Source organism: Idiotropiscis lumnitzeri, chromosome 4, assembly GCF_059441095.1.
Source record: "Idiotropiscis lumnitzeri isolate Australia: NSW breed Sydney's pygmy pipehorse chromosome 4, RoL_Ilum_1.0, whole genome shotgun sequence".
Taxonomy (NCBI): Eukaryota; Metazoa; Chordata; class Actinopteri; order Syngnathiformes; family Syngnathidae; genus Idiotropiscis; species Idiotropiscis lumnitzeri.
Window position 1 is genome coordinate 7,010,214 of NC_142394.1, and position 24,012 is coordinate 7,034,225.

At 39.7% G+C, this 24,012-nt stretch overlaps 1 protein-coding gene across 1 annotated transcript in view; it reads left to right on the forward strand.

The window, feature by feature from the left end:
- The window catches only part of aff2 (ALF transcription elongation factor 2), a 139,765-nt gene extending 115,886 nt beyond the window's left edge, over positions 1-23,879 (forward strand). The window contains exons 11-26 of the mRNA XM_088294763.1: positions 3,065-3,182; positions 4,347-4,452; positions 4,550-4,700; positions 4,856-5,071; positions 5,538-5,739; positions 6,936-7,985; positions 10,092-10,207; positions 13,196-13,424; positions 13,986-14,122; positions 14,618-14,681; positions 15,159-15,295; positions 15,873-15,944; positions 16,978-17,071; positions 18,515-18,567; positions 20,144-20,361; positions 21,677-23,879. Coding sequence (XP_088150889.1) covers positions 3,065-3,182; positions 4,347-4,452; positions 4,550-4,700; positions 4,856-5,071; positions 5,538-5,739; positions 6,936-7,985; positions 10,092-10,207; positions 13,196-13,424; positions 13,986-14,122; positions 14,618-14,681; positions 15,159-15,295; positions 15,873-15,944; positions 16,978-17,071; positions 18,515-18,567; positions 20,144-20,361; positions 21,677-21,798 — 3,085 coding nt within the window. The 3' untranslated portion in view covers positions 21,799-23,879. The remainder of the gene's footprint in view (positions 1-3,064; positions 3,183-4,346; positions 4,453-4,549; positions 4,701-4,855; positions 5,072-5,537; positions 5,740-6,935; positions 7,986-10,091; positions 10,208-13,195; positions 13,425-13,985; positions 14,123-14,617; positions 14,682-15,158; positions 15,296-15,872; positions 15,945-16,977; positions 17,072-18,514; positions 18,568-20,143; positions 20,362-21,676) is intronic.
- The last annotated feature ends 133 nt before the right edge of the window (positions 23,880-24,012 follow it).

Sequence of the window (24,012 nt, forward strand, 5' to 3'; positions counted from 1 at the left end):
CAGTGGTTTGTGTCACATAAAAAGTGCTGCACTTGCACACAATTGAGATGTCACATTTATTCTATTCAGTCTCTAAATTAATATGAAATAATTGACACACTATGGACGTTTTAAATGAAAACAAGCTTCTCACTTTGATTTCAGTTAAAAAAAGAAGTATCAGCATATGACCTCCTCCCATTCTTTGTCTTACTTAAGGGATGTTCTATTTGTGGTATCCATGTGATATGCTGGTTGCTCCTCAATTTGATGCTGGCCTGCCACAACAGGATGACCACTTACATCATGAAATGAGATTAATACAAGAGCTTTATCAAATTAGGGCAGCATTTTGTCTTATAAAATCATAACGCACAAATTGCTTGTAGCAATGTAAATGCTTTTTTTTCTGAAAGTTATGCTCTTTTTCTTGTGCTTAATTGGCTCATCACTTCTGCAATAGTCTTTCTTCCTTTTATAGCGATTAGTTGTGTCTTTTCTTTTTAAGTTAATAAGCCATCAGTGTCCAAAAAAATATATGTATGAGTCATTCAAATGTATTTTTTACACACTGTATTAAGCGGAAAAACAAAGAGAATTAGGTCTTCACTCATAAACAAATTAAAATCAGATGTTCAAATCCCGTGTGTTAGTTTATAATGCAAATGAGCGAATTAATACAGGAGCCAAATTTAAAATGATATGAATGAGTAGATTATCTCATCTGCCAGTTAAGCATTTTTTTCTTTCTATTTTGCAGAAAATAAATCCCAATTAATGTCACGATGCCGAGCTTGGAGCAAAACTAAAATAAGAAAATGTTGGATTTAAATTCTTCGGCTGAGAACAATACAACTGTGGAGGAGTCACACACCATGCGACACTAATAGTGAAAACTGAGAGGAAAATGTATTACAATTGAAAGAGAAAAGCAGGAGCGAGAGAAGACGAGAGGAGATGAGAAATGATAGAAGAAATCACAATTCCTGCATGCGTGCATATATGTGTGTGTGCATGCGCGCGTGTGTTGCCTGAGGAACAGTTGATGGATTTGCTGCTTGACTGCTCACACAGATTGGTGCCTGCTGTGACGGCAGCCTTGGACTGAAATTACACATATACCCATGGACACATACACACTTTTGCTATTTCTGCGCGCGTGTGTGTTTGTGTGTTCTCCAGTAGTGTCAGCGGTTGTGTTGCCGCTAGGAGACCATTTCAAAGGATTGTGGAAGGACGGATGAACCAGCCTAAGCAGTAGCAAGAGATAATTGAACTGGTTCAAAAGAGTGCATTTCAGCAATTATCCCTAGATATGTGATTATATTTTCCATCAATGCTTAATGTTGGTTGAGGCAACTACTGTATGAAGTGGATAATGTCTCGTCCGATTTGAGATTAGAAATATGTCGAGCTCAAACTATATGAAAACCCAAATCCACATTAGTTTGCAATGTATTTTCTTCTAATATGGAAAGAAAACTCAACTAGAATTTAAAAATTAAAGGGACAGTGTGGAGAATTTTGTGCTATCTAGTGTTAAACTAATAGAATGCAATGACCCAAGTTCAAAGCTTGCGCACCGTAGTGCCTCGGAGAGACCACAATTTGCAAGCCTACCACCACTTTCTTCAGCAGACGTGCGAATAAAATGTCATCAAAAAAAACTTCTAATATTCCCTCAAGTGACAAAGTAAGCGCATTGCATTTGTTACACATGCCTTAGTCATTGATCCGGCAAATTTCTGATCTGGTAATTGTCTCCTTTGCGTCTCTGTATCAGAAAGATGCCGGCAAGGCATGTCAGCATTCTGTACATTGAGTCGCCACCCATGTAATATAATGGGGGCCTTTGATTGGCTGCTGAACACAATAGGTTGGACCCATCGCTTAGAATGAATACCAGTTTGTTTCCTCCCAGTCCATCACGTTCTGATGGGGTGCCTCAAGTATGTCGCAATCTTTTTACAGCCTTTAAAATATTTTTTGTACACAACCAGCACTTGTCTCACATTTAATCATTGGCAGCTTTTTCAAACACATGTTTTCCTTGTTGAATCAATGTCTAGTTCTTTGTAATGTCATGTTTACAATATGTCTCCTGACTAATACCTTTCAACAATAAAATATCTTTGTTGCCTTTATCTGGCAACCAACCCTTTATGCGCTTTTTTTTTTTCAGAAAAAAATATACTGGGGCAGTTAAGCTATATTGAATCGAATAATGTACTGTTTTTAACAACTGCTATTTCAATTAGTTGGAAATTGGTGTGAGTTTGTTTACTCCGAGCAAGCATTAAGCGTTTGTACATACACATTCTTTCTCAGCGTTGGTACTATTTTTTAACCCATGAAAATAACGCTTGTCTAATATGAAAGTTTTTATACACTAAACTGTTATTTATTTATTTACATAAACACTTGCTCCCTAAATGTTCAATACCACTTAAAAGACATGAAGTCTTCAACCAAAAAATGCTTTTCGGCTACTTTAGTCTTGTGTACATTAATGAAATAAGAAATGTGCAGAGCTCAAAGAAAACCCAAATCCATTTGACGTTATAGAAAGGGGTTGACACCTAACACCTTTCAGTTAGATGCTATGAATGCAGTGGAGGGAGAGTTTACAGAATTGTAAAAAGGTTGAGTGTGGGATGCAATGCAACTTGTCTATGGTAATGGGTGAAAAATGTTTTGAGTTAGAATTTGTGAAATACTTTTTTTCCAACCTTGATAACATCAGTACCGGGTAATATGTAGTGGTTGACATGACAACCCAGAGGCTCATATGAAGGATGGCAGAGGAAAAGATGACATTAATTGACTGAGTCATTTTCAGTGCAGAAAGGATTATGTGAATGACGTAAACAATCATCTAGACTTACAAGCAGGTGGTTTATTGAAAGTAGACACAGCACACATAGGAGCGGGTGAGTGAATCTATTTGCGAATCAGGATGTAACCCTGTTAGCGATGGAAGAGGACATGAATGAGCTTTGCTTGTGTCAAGTGAATCAAGCACTGTCTATTGTTTTGCTACTTTGTGACATGGAGATTAAATCTGTCTACTCTCTGTCCTCTAAAGTGGTGCATCAGGGAGCAGCAGTGAATCGGAGAGCAGCTCGGAGTCGGACACAGACGAATCAGAGAGCAGTTCCACTGACAGCGAGTATAACCAGGCCACCCGGACCAACTCCCCTGAGGTACCATGACAAGCATGCGTGTGTTAACAATGGGCTGTAAAAGACACAACAATACATATTGACAGGCATTGTTCCAGTGTGACCATGCATGTGTGGGTTACATTTATCTTTTTCTTGTCTTGTCCTATTAACAAATTATTTCATGTAGATGTCGGGTTTATTTTATGCACAGCACTTTAGTTGGTCCACCTGTTTTCACTGCATAATTCTGAGTTCTATTTTTAATATTTCTCATTAGTCATGGAGCTGACTAGGCTGACTTGCATTAATTCCAAGAAAGCCATCCATTATCTCTACCGCTACTCCTCACAAGGGTTGCGGTGGGTGCTGGAGCCTATCCCAGCTATCTTTGGGCAGTAGGCGGTGTACACCCTGAAGTGGTTGCCAGCCAATCGCAGGGCACACATAGAAAAAACCATCCGTGCGCACACTCACACCAAGTAGCAATTTAGAGTGTCCAATCAACCTGCCATGCATGTTTTTTGGAATGTGGGAGGAAACTGGAGTACCCGAAGGAAACCCGCGCAGGCACGGGGAGAACATGCAAACTCCACACAGGAAGGCCGGAGCTATAATCGGACTACGCTACATAGCAGAGTATAGTTCCCAATTGTTCCATGTACAAATATGAATGTAGCATTATCATACTGTTACTTTATTATTATTTTATTTTTTTTGTTTGTTTTTTTTTTACAAATTGTAGTGACACCAGATTAGCTGCCTTTCTGATCTCTCCTCCAATAGAATAAATCTTCACAGTTTTGTATCATTGAGAGCAGCCTTAAAGATACCTCTATGCAGTAATCATGTTGTCTCATCAGCAACTTGATAGGCTACACCTGTGAGGTGGATGGATAATCTTGGCCAAGGGGTACTCACGACCACACTTTTAGTCAGACTTTGAGAGAATTTGGCATTTTGTTTGTAGTTTTTTATTAATATGACTGGATGCAGTATTTGTGAATATTGATGTTGGGACAATGTCATTTAATTATCCATTCATCTGCTCCATTTTCTTTTGTTTTAATCTAAGGCTGCCTGATTGATTAATTGCAAGCAAGATGCAAGCTTTTAAATTCATTGACATTTTCTTTCCAATTATATAGGCCTGTATGAAGATGCAGATGTGCTGCTTTATGTGAAATATTTGTTGCTACCTTGCAGCCTGAGCCATCCTCAACGAACAAGTGGCAGCTGGACAGCTGGTTGAACAAGGTCCAAGCTCAAACTAAACCTGTGGTGCCCCCACAGCAAGATCATCATGGCGCAGGTTGGTAAACATGCCTACAAATGTTTAAGTGACTATGTCGGAGAGGGATGCTTTAATTCCCTAGGTTTAATCTGTGCTCTAATGTTCCACTGTCCAGGTTCTGGCACCCAGAGTCAGGAAACGTTCTCACAGCGCAGTGAAGCAGCAGGAGTTGGTGCCGCAGCCAAGACCAAACCGTGTGGGTCCAGCGGCGCTTCTCTTCCCACAGCACCAGCAGTCGAGCACAAAGACGCCAGGGGAACATTCTGGTATGAACTGCATCAAGATGTTACATATACAAAATGTATTAAAGCATTTGGATTTAGGGTTTAGTGGCATTAATGGTAAGACTTGTCATGCTGGCCCTAAATAGGCTACCCATAAGAAAAAGGAAAGAAAAATCAATAACATGTGCGTCTCACAGCCCAGGCCGGGAGAAAACGAAGGCTAAACTCAGCCAGAAGACATCTGGGGACGGTCAGAGGTCAAAGATGAGGCTGTCGCCGGGACTGATGTCTGGACCTGAGGTCACCACACCGAGGAGGACCACGACAGGGAAAAAACAGCCCAGACGGACAGAGAGGTCGAACAGTGTGGAGGATAATCCGAGTCAGACATGGAGCAGATCAAACCAACAAAGGTGAGGGAGGGAAGACGGTACACTCACATTGAGGGAAAACCTTTACTTTTTTACCAATAGTCATTTTTTGGGCAACTAAATACACTTGCAAAAGTAACTTCAAATAAGAATAGCAAACATGGGCAAACATTGTGTTCTGCTACTTGAGGTTTGCCAATGTGACCTCACATGGCCACGTGACAGGAAAACCTTTGTTTTGATGTGAATATGCTGTTTAAGTAAAGCTATTACTTTTTATTCGATTTGAGGGCATTGAGGTTTGCTTTCATTCAACGTAAACAAAACAGCTGTGAACTGGAAACTACCATTTTCAATTACACAAATGTAAAAAAAAAAAAAATCCTCTTTAGAGGAATAATCCCGTCATTTTTTTTTTTTGTGTGTGTGTGTGTGTGTGTGTGTGTGTGTGCAGCGTCTTGCGTCCTTTGTTTGCAATCCTTGCTCACAATTTCTGTCTCGTCAATAGCCCTGCAGTGCGGGAAAAGGATCTGTACCCTCCTTCCTCCCTGGAGCATCAGAACACATCCAGGCCGAGAACCAAGAGCTCCAGTGGGAAAACAGCTCCCAGGAAAGAACCTCGCAGTTCCACCAACTCAAACAACGCAGTTGCACAACCAGTCGCACTACAGCAAACCACTGTGCCAATACCTACTGTCAGTGTAAGCCAGGTTAGTTATGTGCCCGTGCGTGCGTGTGTGTGTGTGTGTGTCATCATTTTACACTTCTGATAACAACAATGGCGGAGAGAAGAGTCAGATCATAATACCCAATGAGCACCTCATCTTCATAGCCCCCAGATAGGGTTCCAATTTATTGCGAATCAATTTTTCCTGGTTTTGTAGCCTAATTGAAAGACGGTGTGAGAATTAAATAGATCAAGAGATAAAATTTTTATTTTGTAGATTGTTAAAACAAACACTCACTGTATTGGCACTATTATTATTATCATCAATATTATTTCAATTGTTGTTTTGAGATGCAGCATGCCAAGCGTAGAGATTGAGATTGCATTGTTAGAAGTATATAAGTAATCAAGTCATGAAAGCTCGAAAATCTTGTAAGAACCCTGACGTAAACGTGACTCATCAAAGATCAATACGAGCACTTTTAAAGGAACACAGGAATTAACGATCGCTTTACACGCTGCTGCCAGTGTGTTATGATCTAACTTTCCTTTTGGGCTTTGCCTTTGTTGCCTTTGAAAAAGAATATGAGAACACATGAGAACAATATGAATAAAAACTGGCAGAATTCAACCACAAATGAAAATATAAAAATATGACCTCAACATCTAACAAAACAGTAACTAATCAGTCATCAGTTTTGCGGACGGCATGGTCCACTGGCACAATTTGTAAAGTCTATCAACTGTTCATGGCAAGATGTTATCACTGCCTCTTCATTTGCATGTGACAGACATCATCTTGCATGTGCTCAATCGCGTGACACGTGTGCTGTGAATGTCACTGACATTCAAACAATAGAGAGCCAAAACATGTTTCATTTGACAGATCAGTAAAACACGTCTGTCTTATTTGCGCAATATCATCATCATCATTGTATGCGCTAAAATATATTATAGTTTTCTTTGCCACGTTGTAAAGCAGATGGTATACTACAGTATAGAAGTGCCAACTAGGAGAAACACAAGAGCAGCATTTTTATCGATGCTAGAATTTAAGTGATTTGGAAATTGGATGATACAGAGCAACATAAGTCAATAAAAGCAAGGGGGCCTTATGTGCTATCCATCCATGATCTTTTGTCTTATTCCGTGCACAGTTGTGGAATGCTGCAAACTATTTTAGCAACAAGAATTATTAATCCTGATGAATTTTTTCATGCTCTCTTTGTCAAAACACAGGACAAGAGAAAGCACAGAGGCCCGAGTACCAAAATCACACCCAAGTCCAGAGAGTTTGTGGAAACAGATTCATCCTCCTCCTCTTCAGAATGCCAATCGGATTCAGAGGAAGTCATGAAAATCCCTGCTTTGCCGCCTCAGTCAACACGTGCCGCAATTAACGCTCAGCCTCAGTCCAACACGTACACCCCCCCACTTCCCTGTTTTGGCTCGGCCAGCAATATGGGAAGTCTGGGAGCCTTTGGAGGGAAGGGATTTTGTGTCCGAGATGGTAGCAGTGTGACCGCCAATCTCAATAGTAGCACTGCTAGCATCAGCAGCGGTGGCACAGCGAGTAGTAGTACTAGCTGTAACACGCTCAGCATTATCAATATGAGTGCTTCATTTGGTACCTCTGTTCCTGACCCTGGAGGGTTAGGTGCACCGTGCAAGATCCTGGAGTCCATGTCACCACACTTCAATATGGGACAAGATTTGCCTCTTTCCCCACTCCCAGAATACCAGGAGACTCAGCATCTATGGGTGAAAATTGACCTGAGCTTGCTTAACAGGGTGCCAGGACAGGGTTTTGGTCAAATATCTCGGGTGGGAATAATAGAACTGGATGGAATTGAAGGAAGAGGGTGCGAGAGACCAGGGGAAAGGGCCACGGTGTCAGACAGAGAGAAACACAAACAGGGTGACAGAGAGTGCCAAATGCTCAGGGAAAGACCCAAGTTACCTAAAGGGGAGCAGCAGAATGAAGAAAATGAGCCATTAGTGCACGACACAGAGAGGCAGTGTGACAGCAGTAGATTAGCAGAGAGGGACAAGCAGGTCGACAGAGAGGAGAGAGAAAGGTTCCAAATAGGAGAGAGAGACAAGGTGACGGAAAGAAGAGAAAAGGGGCTCAGGGTCCTGGACATCCCCCTTGTGCAGGAGAAGAGTCTTCCAAGGCTGTCTGGGAGGACGGAAAGAGGAGAGAGTGGAGGAAAACACAGGAGGCAGGCTACTGGCGGCTTGGTGGTCCCGACAGAGAAGCACACCAGCAAAAGCAAGAGAAAACACAAGGTTAAAATGGAATTGAATTGATCTGTGTGTGTAGTGCTGTCAAGTGATTTTTTTTTTTTAAACTAATTGATCACAAAAAATTCCATGATTAATCGTGATTAATCACATTTCTCAAGTACTATTTTTTGCGAAGCGAATAACAGATATTTACTTGAATAATATCTTGGAATTGATGCAAAATCACCAAAGATGAAGTATATTTAATTCAAAGACTGTTCTAATAGCGTTCTTTGATTCTTGAATACGATCTAAATGGAAATATCTTCACACGCATTTTTCTCCGAAACATTTCTCAAAACTGCCCACAAGCGCCACACTCTAGCAGTGTTGGTTTACAAGGCCCAGTGGTAACTTAAACACAGTGTTTTGTTCTGAGACGTGCTAAAGACAGCTAATATGGCACAATATTTGCAAATATTTTTTTAAGTAAATCAAACTGAGTTAACTGAGTTAAAATATTTAACTGAGTTAAACTTTTTTGGATTAATCACCTGAGTTAATGCTTTAATTTTGACAGCCCTAATATATATATATATATATATATATATATATATACATATATATATATATATATATATATATATATATATATATATATATATATATACAAATTAATAAATAGAAATATGGGATTTTTTGGGGCGTGAAGAATCAACATCAGGTGAAACACAATTGTGAAGTGGAAAAAAAAGATACAATATTTATTTGTGTATTATTTTTGCTGTGATTCTATTGTGAGTGCAAGTGTTATGATCAGTTTTGCACATAAAAAGAGGGAAATTTTTGACCTCTCGTCTTTGCAAAATAGCTCCAGCTCAGGTTAGTTGGAGAGCGTTTGTGAACAGCAGTAATTAGATATTTCCACAGATTCTCAATTGGATTCAGGTCTGGACTTTAACTTGGCCATTCCAACACCTGGATATATTTAGTTTTGAACCATTGTATCATATATTTTGCTTTATGTCAAGGACAGATGTGGCAAATCCAGGTCCAGAAAGTAAAAACCCTGCCACAGAACAACGATCCCACCACCTCCTTTACCTGCCAGTTGAGTTGAAGCACCTGTGGCTAAAGCCAACCAATCCCCTTCCCTGTCCCTGCTGAAGAAAAGCCACAACCAGACCATGATGCTGCCACAACCATGTTGGACAGTGGGGATGGTTTGTTCAGAGTTAAAAGAAGTGTTACTTTTATGCCACCCAAAAGTTCAATTTTGGTCTCACCTGACCACAGCACCTTCTTCCACACGTTTGTTATGTCTCGCGGTTGGCGTGTGGCAAATTTAAAATGGGACTTTTTATAGTTTTCTTAATATAAAAATGTATAATGTAAATACATAAATAAATAATAATAATAATAATAAATAATAATAAATGGCTTTTCTTTTTGTCACTCTTCCATAAAGGCCAGACTTGTGCCGTGCGCAATTAATAGTTGTCCCATGGACACCACAGCTATGGATCATATCCTAATCCCGAGCCTGCCTGGTGTGTCCCACGGTCTTCAAGATTCTGCGCCTCAATATTCTTTTAACAGACTTCTGAAACCATGACAGAGCAGATACATTTCTTCTGTAACTAGATTACATACAGATGGATTCTCTTTATCATCATCAGTCATTTAAGTCAAAATTGGAAAGGGAACTTCTGGTGTCAAATGGCTGCACTGAGAGAAAAGGGGGTGAATAATTTTGTTCTTTATTTGTAAAACAATAATAATAATAACATGAATTTCATTCCATTTTACGATCCCACTTTGTGTTGATTCTTCACAAAAAAATTATATTTCATATTTTGTTGTTTGAAGGTTGAAATGTGGCAAAACGTAAAACAGTTGAAGGGAGCTAATACTTTTGTAAGGCACTGTATATACTGTCTATCCTGCTCATCTAAAAGTAGATGGATATATTTTGAAATATTTTTATTTCACTTTTATTTTTTGTCTTGAAGGAAAGTGATATTGTGATATTTATGCTTGATGGAGCAAAGCCCTTACACCTTCTATTGACTAGCCGCTGCTGCTCCGGGCCATAAATTTACTTTCTCTTGCTTGTGCACAATCCCTGTCGCCCTTTCTAACTCCTGTTTGTCTTCTTTCTATTCCCAGTTGGAGCACATGGAGCCGTCCGGCAATAGCAATAAAAAGCTACAATTGGACAAAGACTGTCAGCTCTTTCCACCTTGTATCTCTCCTATACACAACCACAAAAACAACTCTATGGAGTAAGTACTGACAGTGAGCACTCCTCAACACATGATCCACTTCCTGAACCAGTCTATATTATTCAGTGGCGGACCGTGCATTTCACACCTAGACTTTACGAGAAGTCCTACTTAAATAAATAACCCTCATATTACCATCATTTATAACACTACGGCTGGACGAATAATATACAGAAATACACTTACACAGTACTGAGTGAGTGTTGGACGACCTATCTTTGCTTGAAAGGTCCATTTTGAAAATGGCCTCACTAGTGTATCTGCAATTAAATCCACACATTTCGCCCATTGTGGTTTAAAAAAGCAAGAATATATTTTACATTTTCAAACGGTTGGCAGTTAGGAATTTCAGGTGTGTTGATTCTGCATAATGCTGCCCCCTCACAAGTGAGTATCCAATCACAAGATGTGTTCATCACCTTCAAAGTAAGGCCTGGGAGAAGGCGTACTGTGATTTGATTGGTTATGGAAACGGTCTATCAACTAACCGTAAGAGCCCCTTCACTCACACGGAAAAGACGCCCGCACAATTGTATCTGAAGGCCTCTGAGGAATAATGTGTCCTACTGGTATTATAAAATCAGTCTGCAACATGAGCTAGCTGAATTCTGATTGGATAAAAACTTTATCTATCCTATAAAAATCAACACTAGGATAAAATATGACATCAATGTGAAGAAAATGATCATGATTTCTTGATTATGTTAGGCCAGCAGAGAAGGCCTCGAAGGCCTTGACCTTCCACCACTGATATTATTATATACGATATTTTAAAATGCGAACAAATTTCTGGGAGAATTGTCCAGGCTCCAAATGACTCTCAAGACTCGATGCCCAACCCTGAATATATCTGACTGACACAAAAGCATTATTCATCACTAGTCCAACTGGCTGGTAAAAACAGCCCAAATTAATTTTTACCTGAATTTGGAAGGTGTTAATTTAGAACCCTGTGTACAATATGTTCAGTTTGTGGCACAATCAAGAGACTCACGTTTCCAGAGCGTGAGGTCAAATTGGCAAAGCCTCCATTGTCCTTGGTCAGTTTTGCTCCATAGTTGCATTAAAACTCATGACAAGTGCTCATCACTCCCAACTCACCACCAAAGATGATGAAAGTTTCAAGAAGATCCTCATGTAAAGTTTCCTTAAAACCCTAAACTATGGTGAGATTTAAATTAAATTGAATATTAATGAAAGCAATGGGGAGTACACATTTCAGCGCGACACTAATGACATACGATGCCCTCTGTGAATTTCTGAAAACAGATGAGGCTTACTGTCTCGTTGCATAAAAGTCAACGTGGCGTCTAGTGAGATTTACTAAGCATCTCTTCACAATCGCAGATTATATTGCAAGGGAGAAGGGAGAGAAAGTCGAGGTGGCCTGGAGTTGAACCCTCGACATTGTGCCCCAGACGCCTCAGTGTGTAGATCGTTTGTATTTCACCCAAGAGGCTTTTTATAGTAGCTGTAAACTGGCTGATGTGATTACTCGACTCAGAGCCTTTCACCATTTTCTAATCTGTGACTTTTGACAGATCATCACCGCTCAGTCGGTGAAATCATGACGCTATAAATTAATGGCTGAAAATGAGAGTTTTGCAGAAGCAGCTTTGCAATTTCGAAAGGCGGAAATACACACAACTGGCCAAGTAGCATTCCATAAACTGCAGAAGAATATTCGGCAGATATAATGTGCTGTAGTTGTCAAAATGAATGAGATCTCTGGAAAATACACACATAGCAGCATTCATTTAGAAACAACACACAAACATCTGCATATTAGCGTCGTCATGCACTTTACTAGCATCCAATATTCTGTACACAAGCATAGCCATACCACACAGACAAACGCACACACACACTCTCACACACTCAGCCACTAATTAGTTTTGTCTCCCAGGTTTTGTATATTATCACTAATGTCTAGGCCTGCGGTGCTGTTCTGCGAGCTCAGCAACTCTTGCATTGCATCAACCCCCCCAGAGCTTCTAGGGAGAGGAAAAACATAAAAAATATTATCTATGGTGTTGCAAACAATATGAGTCACAGGAGCTACAATAACAACTGAGGGTTTAATCATCTGTGGTCTATCAGGAAAGGAAAACAAAGGACCACTTTAACTTTCAAAACTATCATTCAACTCCAAATGAAGTCTGTCAACATAATATGCACAGCACAGAAAGTTGGTGTCTGCTGTAAAAGTCATGTTTCTAGAGACCACAAAATACAAATAAAATGTATGCCTTTTCTTATATCCATAGGTGTAGCCAGACCCCTTTTTTTCCACATGCCCCAGTAACAATGAGCTGTGTCCCAGTATCTGATTGCCCATCAGTCTGACCGGTACAACCGTAGTTGGGAGAATAAAAAAATACAGCTGATGCACAGTTGTTCATATGTCACAGCAACCACCCACAGTGTTTCCCTCCATTCGTTATTTTGAGACCTGTTTGCAATGGTTGTCCGCTTCCTTTCCTCTCCCTCAATAGGTGGTTATGTGGGAAGCGGCACTGGCCGATGGGCCAAACCCCTGACAGGTCTATATCAACGACACAACTCTGAAAAGTCGTAGCAATGAGGTGCACGTTAGGCATCGGAGAGCCCCCTACTAGCAGGCTTGTTCAAATACATTATCACATCAAAATGTTTGTAGCTCACGTTAAACAGCAGATGAGACAAAACACTTTATACTGTATCGGTTTTCATTTGATTCCACAGAACGTTAATCCTGTTCAGATCCTGTTTTTTTTTTTTTTTTTTTTTGCTTCAGATCCAGAAGCACCAAAAACCTCACAATGTAAATATCAGGCTGCTTAACATGAGTAGCTCATACTCCTTATTCTTGGCTGTTTGCTTGAGACTATCAATACACAGCTGTCATATTGCACAAAACTGAATATGTTACAGCGCGAAAAGCTCAATTCACGGTTCACTGTAAATTGCTTGCATTTTTAAGTGTGTGCGTGTGTGTGTGTTCTATAGATCTCTAAACAGGAAACAGTCCCGGCGGCAAGATGAGAAGCTCCTTCCTCCACTACTGTCCCCGCTTTCCGAAGAACCCCCTCATAAACGTACCTGCGAGAGCAGTTCATCTCTCAGCCAGGATGTCGGCGCCACTTCATTGGTGGCTTGCCCTGTCTCCTCCTCCACACACAGGCACAGGAGAGGAGATAGCAGAGGATTATCACATGCCCGAAATGTTGCTACGAGTGTAAGTTTGAAGATGTGCCCTATATACAATTGGAGCTACTAATCTTGCAAACATATTTTGGGTTATTTTTTATATGTAAATGAAAGTTGTACTGATAATCAGTCTATTGATTCATCACACCATGTAAGCAAAGAATGGAAAATTGAAAGAAACGTATCGGCTCTCGTGAGAAACCATTAATTGTTCAATATACAAAGCAAAGTACACATATTTGTCATTATACTATCAAAGTAGAGCCCAAGTTGTTTATATACACAAGCAACAATTATTACACACCAAATACGTCTTCTAAATTGTGCAAATATGTTGAATATTTTGAAAGGTTTAAGCCGGCTTTTGCTTGCAAAAGCTTACAATATCAATATTTGATTATATTAGTATGAGTCGTATCTCTCTATTTTATTGAGAATCACATTTACAAATGGCTGCTTCAAATACGTTAGAGCACGTTAGCAATTATGTTCTCTGATTGTGTAACTTACACGTAATTCACATTATTTACAGTATACATTAAATGTTATATAATCTAAAGCTGGTCTTTCAATGACCTCTCTTCTACAGCTAACGGATCATCATAGCAAGAAGCCCTGTGGAGACAGTTTCCATGCCAACAACGGACAGTCCAACTCAGATGCGTGGTCAGAACCACTGACAGAACCTGCAGAACCTCCCAGACCAAGACTGTCCTTTAGTGACACGTATGTGCAACACAGTCATTATGGCTAACATTGAACTTTTTGGGTTTGGTTTATTTTGTATCTTGGACTCTTACGTTTCCCTTTGTTGCCAGTGAAATACACTTGATGTTTATTTTGCTGAATACAGCCTGGTGATGTATGTCATTTCTGCAGTGGGTGACTCATGTGATTTAATTACACTGCTGAGTCTGGTATAAGCTAAAACAAATAAATCAAATCATGTAGGACAGAACAGAAACTCCTCAGAGAGCTTAACCAATGTAAAAAAAAAACAAAAAAAACTGGGGTCTAGTCTAACTGTCTTAGACATTTAGCTTCCTGCGGTCAATTAGAAAGCACCATGTGACCCTTCCTGAGTTATATTATGACCCACCATGTAGGCATTTATTTTATTTTCACTTCAACGTGAAGAACGGTTTATTTTTTTGGGTGAATGACTTGTCTACCCACACATACGATTTATGCCTATTTCTATGTTCTCTGTGTTGTATCCAGAGTCCATAGTGCAGACTACTATATGCAGGAAGCCAAAAGGCTAAAGCACAAGGCTGATGCGTTGGTAAGTTGATCTGCAATCACTATTGGATAAAGATCTTAAACACACATACACAACGACGCTTACACAAACTCCTGCACCTTGGAAGATAGCTTTGCAAAGATGGAAAAAATGATTTAAGCACACACGACATGAGCTGACTATAATAATGTACTAGCTTTGAGCTTGGTTGTGTGCAGTTACTTGTTGCGTCAAGGACTGACTGTATTGTATAATTTAATTGCTCCAGTTCATCCAAGTGAACGTTGCATTCAAGGACGGATGATGGCTGCTACATTATACAGTATCCAAATAATTATCTGATTGCTGTAAACAATGAAATGAAGTCAACTTATATTTCTGCATTGTTTCCTCATTTTTATCTGCGGATTTGCAGCTTAGTGGTGAAATTACTCAGAGAACACTGTCTAACTCAAAGCTGTTTATACATGTGTTGCTGTCTAATTGTATTTTTCTCCTGCCTGGTTTCTCTGTGTGTAGATGGACAAATTTGGTAAAGCAGTGAACTACGCTGACGGCGCCCTCTCTTTCATTGAGTGTGGAAATGCTATGGAGCGTGATCCTCTTGAGGCCAAATCTCCATACACGATGTACTCGGAAACTGTCGAGCTAATCAGGTACGGGTTGTAAGGCATGTTCATCAGTGAAATGGATTAAAACAATGAATAAAAAAGAAACACATAATGTAAAAAGACATTCGTTATTTTGTTAACCACTGCAGCTCTTTCATGGAAAAAAAACAATCAATAACCAAAGGTCAGTTGTGTCCTTCCAAATGTATTCCTCCCCACTGTCAAACAAGGCTTTTTTTAGCGCATGTTCAGTGTCCAGATTCATTCAAACCTTGACAAATCGTGCTCTGCACTTGTTTACTAATGTCTACACGGCAAAGTAGTTTTATCACGTCCGCCTCAACAGTTTAAGATCCCGAATCATGGTTCGTGGCATTGCCGATTCTGCTCATGCTTTTCCTCCGACTTTCAAATACATATATGTTAGATTAATTTAAGACTCTTAATTGTTCATGGGTGTGAAATGTTGTTTCTATATAATACATCCCATGCCATTAACTGGCGACCAGTGCAGGCTGTATCCAACTTCTTGGATAGTCTCCCTCACGACCCTAATGAGGATATGGACGATAAAGAATTGGTCATTGATTTTCTCTCTCTCTCTCTCTCTCTCTCTGTCTAGGTATGCCATGAGGTTAAAGAACTTCACCAGCCACTCAGCCACCATTGCTGAGAAGAAACTTGCCGTGTTGTGGTATGATTATGTTTTTATATTGGAACGCTCCATTAAACTTCGATGTTAATTCATATTTCATTGTCATTATGTTGCACATAACTGGACTCGGTTAGTTCAACAGAACAATCTTATGTTAATATTTATATTTATATCAACATAAATCTGTGCATAATTGACAGCCATTCAACATGCATTGGGAAATATTAATTACCCAAAGCATTCTCGCTGTAATATATTTTGTTAATTTGGAGTGAAACCGTGGATCCGTTATGTGGTGAATCCGCAGGTTCTGAACCTTGAGTATGCAGGGGTCCACTGTATAGTAATTGCTCTCTAATAACATTTCCCGATGACATAAAAGAGGTTGCTAAATGAGTAGAGGCGATTATTTGCATCTTATGACCGCAGCAGCTAAATAGTACAGTCTTTTAGAGCAGAGGCCACTATGTGAGGTTATACTATATGTCTATAAAACACAAAACATCGCATCTCCTGTCTTGTTGAGGGCAGTCGTGCGAAGAAAAACATTCTCCATCAGGAGAAGTCTTCTTAATGGTCTTCTGTAAATGACAAAACGATGCGTAGTTCAGATAAAACTGTTACGGCAACATTTATGCTAATCTGTTTAGTGACCGCAAAAGGTTCAAACCTGTAGTAGCCTCGGTGTCCCACTCACTGGATTCTCGTAGATCTCTTTGTTTTCCAAGGCGCCATAATGGAAGCATGCCAGATGTGAGGTTCCAAATGTTCCTTTTGCAAGTTTCTCAGCCTTAGAAAGTGTTAGTCCTTATATGCTATGTCTTTTCATCTCTCTTTTTCTGTCCTTTACTGTTTCTGTAAGGGAAAAGAAACAAAGATGGCATGATTTGATAAACACATTCTGCGTTTTTGCATGTGTCCCTTAGGTGCTTGGCCGACCTTTTGAGGACATGCAGTAAATTCGACTGGTTTCTTTTTGAATGACAGACGATAATACAGTATTGAGGATGAGGCTTTTACGTTGAATTTGTAGAGAGGATTCATCTGCCTTCTAATGGTTTTGTTTCCATAGTAACCGCTGTCTGTCTCTGCTGTATCTGCGGATGTTCCATCTGAAGAAAGACCATGCTGTCAAGTACTCGCGTTCACTGATGGAGTATTTCAAGGTAACACACATATGCACACACCCCCACACGCACACGCTAAGATAGTGACTTTATTTCCTCACTAATTTTCCACTCTATGGGTGAAAAACATGCAAAGCCAATTACAACACATTTCATATTCGTTTTCATGGTGCTATGCATTAATTTTGCATGGCATTATTAAAATCCATGCTTTCTCTTTGATATTAACACAATAATTAGCTCCATCAATCATCAAAGAGGATTGTTGAGTTTAATGTACTTGTTTTGATTAATTATGTGTAGTTTAATTAATTACTGAGGATTTCATTATCACAGTGCTGCATTCTCAGTGATGGGATTGGATTTCTGGGAAGCAACGGAATGGGAATTTGTGGGAGCTGTGTGTATATGTGGCATGAGTGTGCATGTCTGCGGTACTCAGGCTTTCTATTGCAGTGTGTATTGAGGAGACGAAAACAACAAATTAAATCGCATTGTAACAAATGAAATCGGTCTTACTACTAATTTATTATATACACATATTTAAATGGACAATGTGTGTCAGAGTGTAAGGCAATGACTATTCTCCTAATTTTATGAAAGAAAAATGGTGGTTTGGTCAAACTTCACTCTGACATGCTTTTTATTCTTTTCAACGTCTATTACAAATACAATGTGCAATTAGATTGCATAAAAAATCAGGAGTGCTTTATTCTTAAGCTTTTGCTATGGCAAGTTCATATAGGACTTCACCATAACTGTCATCGTGGTTCTGGTTCATGGTAGGAAATTTGTGAGATTCTTAATTGTGATTCTCATTTGGGATGCGGTTCTGATACTTAAAAACATTTTAAATGAAATCTTATTTGATAAATATTTGGATTTGGCTCAGCACGCTTTCAAACGTAACTATCCCCATGGCACATGCTTTTAACATATATAACCTGTAAAGCAATTGTTTTCAGCATTCCAATGAGTATTTTAAAGGGGAAGTCAAATAAAAATTTTTCATTAGTATAATATGTTTAATGCACCCCATTGATTTTCTGATTAGTTTGCAAAGCAGCAAAATCCACCTGTTTTACCCTTCTCAGGGGGCGGCAATTTTGCCATCTGCTGTCATCTGAAAATGACATCACAGTTACTCAGGGCTCACGTAACGAACAATCACGGCTCACATGTTTTCTGGGCTCGGTCATGTGACGTTCGCTAGCTGAGGCACTGTTAATGTCATTTTCAGTCGTGTAACAAAATGGTTGAAAACAGGTGGAGTTTGCCGCTCATATTCCACAAACGCTATATGGATCAGAATACTGTGTCTAGACTACTGGAGCCGCATTGGAGGTTGACGCGGGAGTGGATTTTCACGAATTGAATAGATATTGTTACTGTCCAACTACTCAAGAGGGACCTTCAGCAATCACCTGTACACACATTTCTATGTATAAGGCAGCTTTTCTTGTGTGTCTCTTTGTATACCAGAACTCTGCCAAGAGCTCCCATCAAGCACCCTCTCCCTGGAGGACAAATGGAAAGTGAGTACACATATACACATGCTTGCTCTCGATAATTTTGACTTTAGAATTCACTGAAGCTCCGCTGCAAAATACCGTGGCGTCCTTAACAGTCTTGTAGACAAACAAACCCCTCAGGAAGTAAAGAAAGGGATTGATTTGCTGTAGATGTGAGCAGGAGAAGACTGGAGGGGCTGTCAAGTGCTGGCTGAGGTGCGATGAGTGGGTGGTGATAGATAGAAGAGAGGCGTGGAGGGGCTGTGGATGTGAAGCTAATGAGTTTGAACAGCTCGAACACTGCATAACAGCAGGATCGGACCGCAGCGTGTGTGTGAGGGATGTGTGCATAGCCAAGAATGTACAAGTTTGTAGATGAGCGAGGGCCCGGGCTGAAATCACATACATGACGTCAGTGTCAGAGGCACACTCCTGCTGTGTGATGCAGCGGGAGAGTTTTAACTAGAAAGCTTAATGTTACTTTATTGTACAAGCAACAAACTATCTCACTTTTTTTATGTTCAGTAATGTAGAAAATTCTTCTTAATTAACAATGTCTGACTGGATAGTGAAGAAGTGGAGAAAGATCTTTACAGGTTGGCTTTGTTGTTGAGATAGAGATGGGAAAGATGTGCAGCAGGTTAGGGCAGGGCTGGAGTGGGACTCATTTTTAGCCCACTTTAGTTAACAACGCTTTAATGAAAATCATAATTTTACTCTCATTAGTGTATCAATCTAAAACAGCGAACCATTCCCTCCAACAGCGATATTCATGTACAATTCATGGTCTGTTTGATTGCTGTGGAATGACGGATGATGACAAACTTCTGACAGACTAGCAACGAATGATGGTGGAAAAACACAGTCATGTGCGAGCATTTTTCTAATTTTCATGATTTAAAGGAATGAATGAGTCCAGCGCTTGGCCAAACTGAACATTGGCTCATTCATTCCTTTTAATAATAAAAATCGGAAAAAAACGTCAGCACAAAACTGTTGTTTTTTTTGTTCGTTGTTTTTTTTTAAATTCATGACTAAATGGGAATTATTCAGTATTTGATTTCATGTTTTGAATGAAAAGGACATTTTGTTTGCAATGTTACACTTTTATCGCAAGTGACCTGACTGTGCTCAATGTAGTGAATTTGATGAGGTATTTCAATGCAAATGGTTGTTCGTCCAGATCCGTGAATCTCAAAGTGAGATACAGGTACCACTAGTGGTGCAAGGGCTCCCTCTAGTGGTATTTAAAGACTTACAGAATAATGGTAGGTGAGGTACACTCTGGATTGGTCATTCACGGGGAAGTAGACAAACAATCATTCACACTCACATTCGATGCCCTGTGGACAATTTTGAGTTTAACATTTTGGGAATTTGGTAACAAGTGTGTGTGGAGAACATGCAAACTCCACACATGCAGCAAAAAAGAAAAAGGCCTTTCCCACACTCTACCCCTTAAACAGTGAACATTGCTTGACAGACAGAATTGCACACGTTTAGATTCATGTTTCAATAACTACAACCCGAGATTCCAAAAATTACCATGAGCTCTTAAGTTACTGTTTAAATCTCACAGGCATACTTCCGTTTTTTCTAGAATCAACGGGACTCCGTCTCCACTATCTCTAAGCCTCTCCCCGGCCAGCGGCGGCATTGGGGGAGGAGTATCAGGAGGTGCACCAAATTCATCAGGCAGCATAGCTATTCCACAACGCATCCACCACATGGCGGCCAGTCATGTAAACATCACCAACAATATCCTACGCAGCTATGAACACTGGGAGACAGCTGACAGATTGGCCACTGGTAGTCAAGGTAGGAAAAGGAAATGATTATATGATCATTCCATAGTCTGTCTCGTTTTGATGCAATTGATTAATCCAAAGCAATTTTATATCATGGATTGCCAACATGGTGCATGCAAGCCTATTCTAAAAAAAGAGCTCTAGTAAGAGAACATTGTGATTCCTGAAACTCTTCTAGAAGTGATTGTTTGAAAAAGTAAACAGAATAAGGTGTTGTGTATATTTGGTATTTGACAATTCTTATGAGAAATAATAAACATGATCAGTATCTTTACATTTGTAGATGAAATTAATTGTAACATACACAACATACAATTTAACCCAAATTGTTATTCCAGAAAAAAAAAGTCCTTTGCTTTTTAATCAATACCGAAGAAAGAGTTCTGGGTATTTCAGTTTCGGTTTCAAATGTTGGTGACCCCTGCTGCCAAATTATAAGGTGCATATAAAAAAAAATGCTCTCTGTCCACCGAAATGCTCAGTATGGCCTTGGCAAATTCCCCAAAATGCTACAGGAATCGTGCAACTGCACGAAAATCAAGATGCACATGTGCTGTCTCGGAAAGTAGACCCGTCAGAGTTGCACCCAAGTGCAATTGAAAACAATTCTATTTGCCCTGACGGGACCCACATAAGTCTCAGGGTCATGTGTTTGAGCTCCATGTCTTGGTGTTTAATGTCTTTATCACTTCACTCTGTGCAATCATTTCTATCTATATATCGCTTTATGTTCATGTTTTAATTGCCTTTATTTGCTTGGCATGAGTAAAAATAGATTTTGGAAATAAGTGAGTTAATAGACTGACCTTATTTTAAAATGATGTGATATGTGTGTTCTGTTTCTGAATATGTAATGGGTTACGAGACTCGCTAACTGTAATAATATTCCTAAAATATTATGAGAAATTTGTTATATTACTTCATAACTGTCCAAATGGAATATATTACTGTACTGCACGTTACCGCCAACACAGGTGGCAAAGCACTATTTTGGACTAAATAAAGCTCCGTAACTCATTTCAACATAGTTTAATAGCACCAGGCATGTGGCATGAACACAATATCAGCAAACAGATAACATTGGATACACTACCCCCCTCCCACCCCCCTAAAAAAGAGAGATCTACCCTTTTTGTATTCCCGTTTTGCATTGCATCTCATTATGAGTGAGCTCCCTTCACTGTTGGTTTCACAGACATCAGCCCCATTATTGTTAACAGTCTCAGCGCTCTTATGCTGTTTGCTAATCTTCTCAGCTGTATCAGTGAAAGAGCCTCAAGTGTAGTTAAGTGTTTCAGTCGGAGTGTCTCCTTGTCTCCCTGCAGAGTTCTTCCAGGAGCTCGACTTGGTGATGGAGCCTTTGAGTCAGCAGAGCGGCATGACCGAGCTGGTCCGTTACATCAGACAAGGGCTGCACTGGCTCCGCATTGAGGCTCACCTGCTGTAGGCGCTGGACCAGAGCCGCCTATTAAAAAAAGGAAAATCATCAAATGGGCCTGGGAGCTAGAACTGGGATCAGTGAGATGACACACACAATGACGCTTTAGTCCCCGCTGGGGTCCTTCAAATGACTCAACATGCAATCATAAAGTAATGGCATTGACGAGCTGGATTAATTGGGCAAAAATCAATCCGCACTTAGGAATTAACAGTAACTACATCATTTGAATGTGACTCACTGAGTACAAATTAGCATAATTAAAGTGATGTGCCTCTTTGGAGAGGCAACAATTATACTCAGTTTAAATTCATCCCCGATTAGGAATATAAGTTAGATGTATTTTTAACAAGATGGGATCATTTTCAAAAGGAAATGTTCAAGCTGATTGTGATTAAAGAGGATGACTCTTGGAAGGGAGCTCCATCGCGGCTCCAAGAAGCTTATATTGTCTGATATTGATCCAACTGTTCAAGTACTTGTCCAATGCACCAATTAGATACAAGGGGCATGCAGGTAAAGGCAGGCTCTCTAAAACACATTAATAATAATGTAATGACAGAAGATCTGACGACATCTGTCACCATAACGTAACGTCTTCTTATGCTCTGTGATTGTAAAGTTTAACCCCCGCACCCTCAAAAGAAATGATTAAAATAACGAAATATGGTTCCATTTTCAGCAACTAAAATGACCATTGCTGCTGTACACAGTTAATCTGTGGCTTTCCTTTGGCACTTTACGATTTATAACAGTCGGTAACAATGAAGTATTTGAAATTGACTGCGGTTTTTGCTGCCGTCTGAGGGATCCAAGATCACATATTTACATTCCACTCGTCTTTTTTTTCTTTTCCTTAAATCCATTTCTTTGCTGACAATGCCTCATTTCTTTTATTATTGTACCTCGTTATTGTTGTACTGCTGGAAATTTGAAGACAAAAACCAAATATCCAATCCTGCCTGTGGAGATAATCAAAATTTGCTTGGGACCTTTCTGCCAATGTTGTGAGTGAAATATTTCACCAAAGAATAATCAGTCCCCCAAGCTCAACATACAAAGAATGATGCGTTTTGGTATTCCTTGAGTTATTTCAAGGCTTTACCGGTTATTTTTAGGGAAGTTGACTCAGTTCTGGCTCCCACGCTAACCTGACCCAAAGTTGGGTTTAAAGTCCAAGACATCCCCGACCACGCCAACAGACTGTGCAACAATGGCAACTTTGCACAAAATTGAATCGGATCAAATCACCACTGGACATTATGGTCGTTTGTTAGTGTTGTTGCGTGTATACTTGTACAGCTGATTGTGTCAAGTCTTTTGAAAAATGACTGGACAACAGTGATGTTTGTGCTCCACAATATAGGGACTGTGACTCCTGCAAACCGTGATGTTGTTGTGTTATTGTTGTTGTGGTTGTTTGTGTCAGTTCAAAGTGACCGGACGATTGAATGATGTAAAACAAGATATTGAGCATCTATATTCTGTAACGCGTGTGTGAGCACGGGTATTTTTTGTGTGTGCGTGAGAGAGAAAGAGAGAGAAGCGTTTGTTTGTTTACGATCGCGTTCTCACAGCAACAAATCCGCCAAATGAAAACTCAAAGCTTCCTCCTGCGCTATTTCTTTTTATTTGATTTTGACCGTATTTATTTTAGTTGTTGTCATGGTCTCTGTAAATCCAGCTCATCGAGAGTGAGTGTTTTGGTTCCCAGTCATTGTAACCACTGCTGAATGTGTATGGAAGACAATGCGGATGTGGAAAGAACATTTGACAGAAAAAGAAAAAAGAAAAAAAAAACTTAAGTGCCTCTATTCGTGTCCAGTGGGAATTGCTCTATTTATTTAAGAACAAATAATGAATCTAAGTGATTTTCCATACCATATTGGTACAAATATGAGATTGTTTTTTGTAAAATCAAATGTTTCCATAAGCTTTTTACTAGCATTTAATGTATGATGACATTGGGGTTCGGCTTTAAGGAAAATATGTGATTCAAAGTGTCAAATATCCATTGTCCCTTTTCTTGATGTTTTGAGGATTCGTCTGAAATGCCTGATATGAAAAACGTTGCATGCAATAAACGGTAGCGTCAGACCAACAGCTGCTTGTGTCGTGTCTGGAAGTGACTGCAACTTCGGTTTGAACTTAACTGTAGTCTTACCAGCTTGCTGAAAATTCAGCAACACAAATTTCTTGAAATATTACAGTAGAACCTCTCAA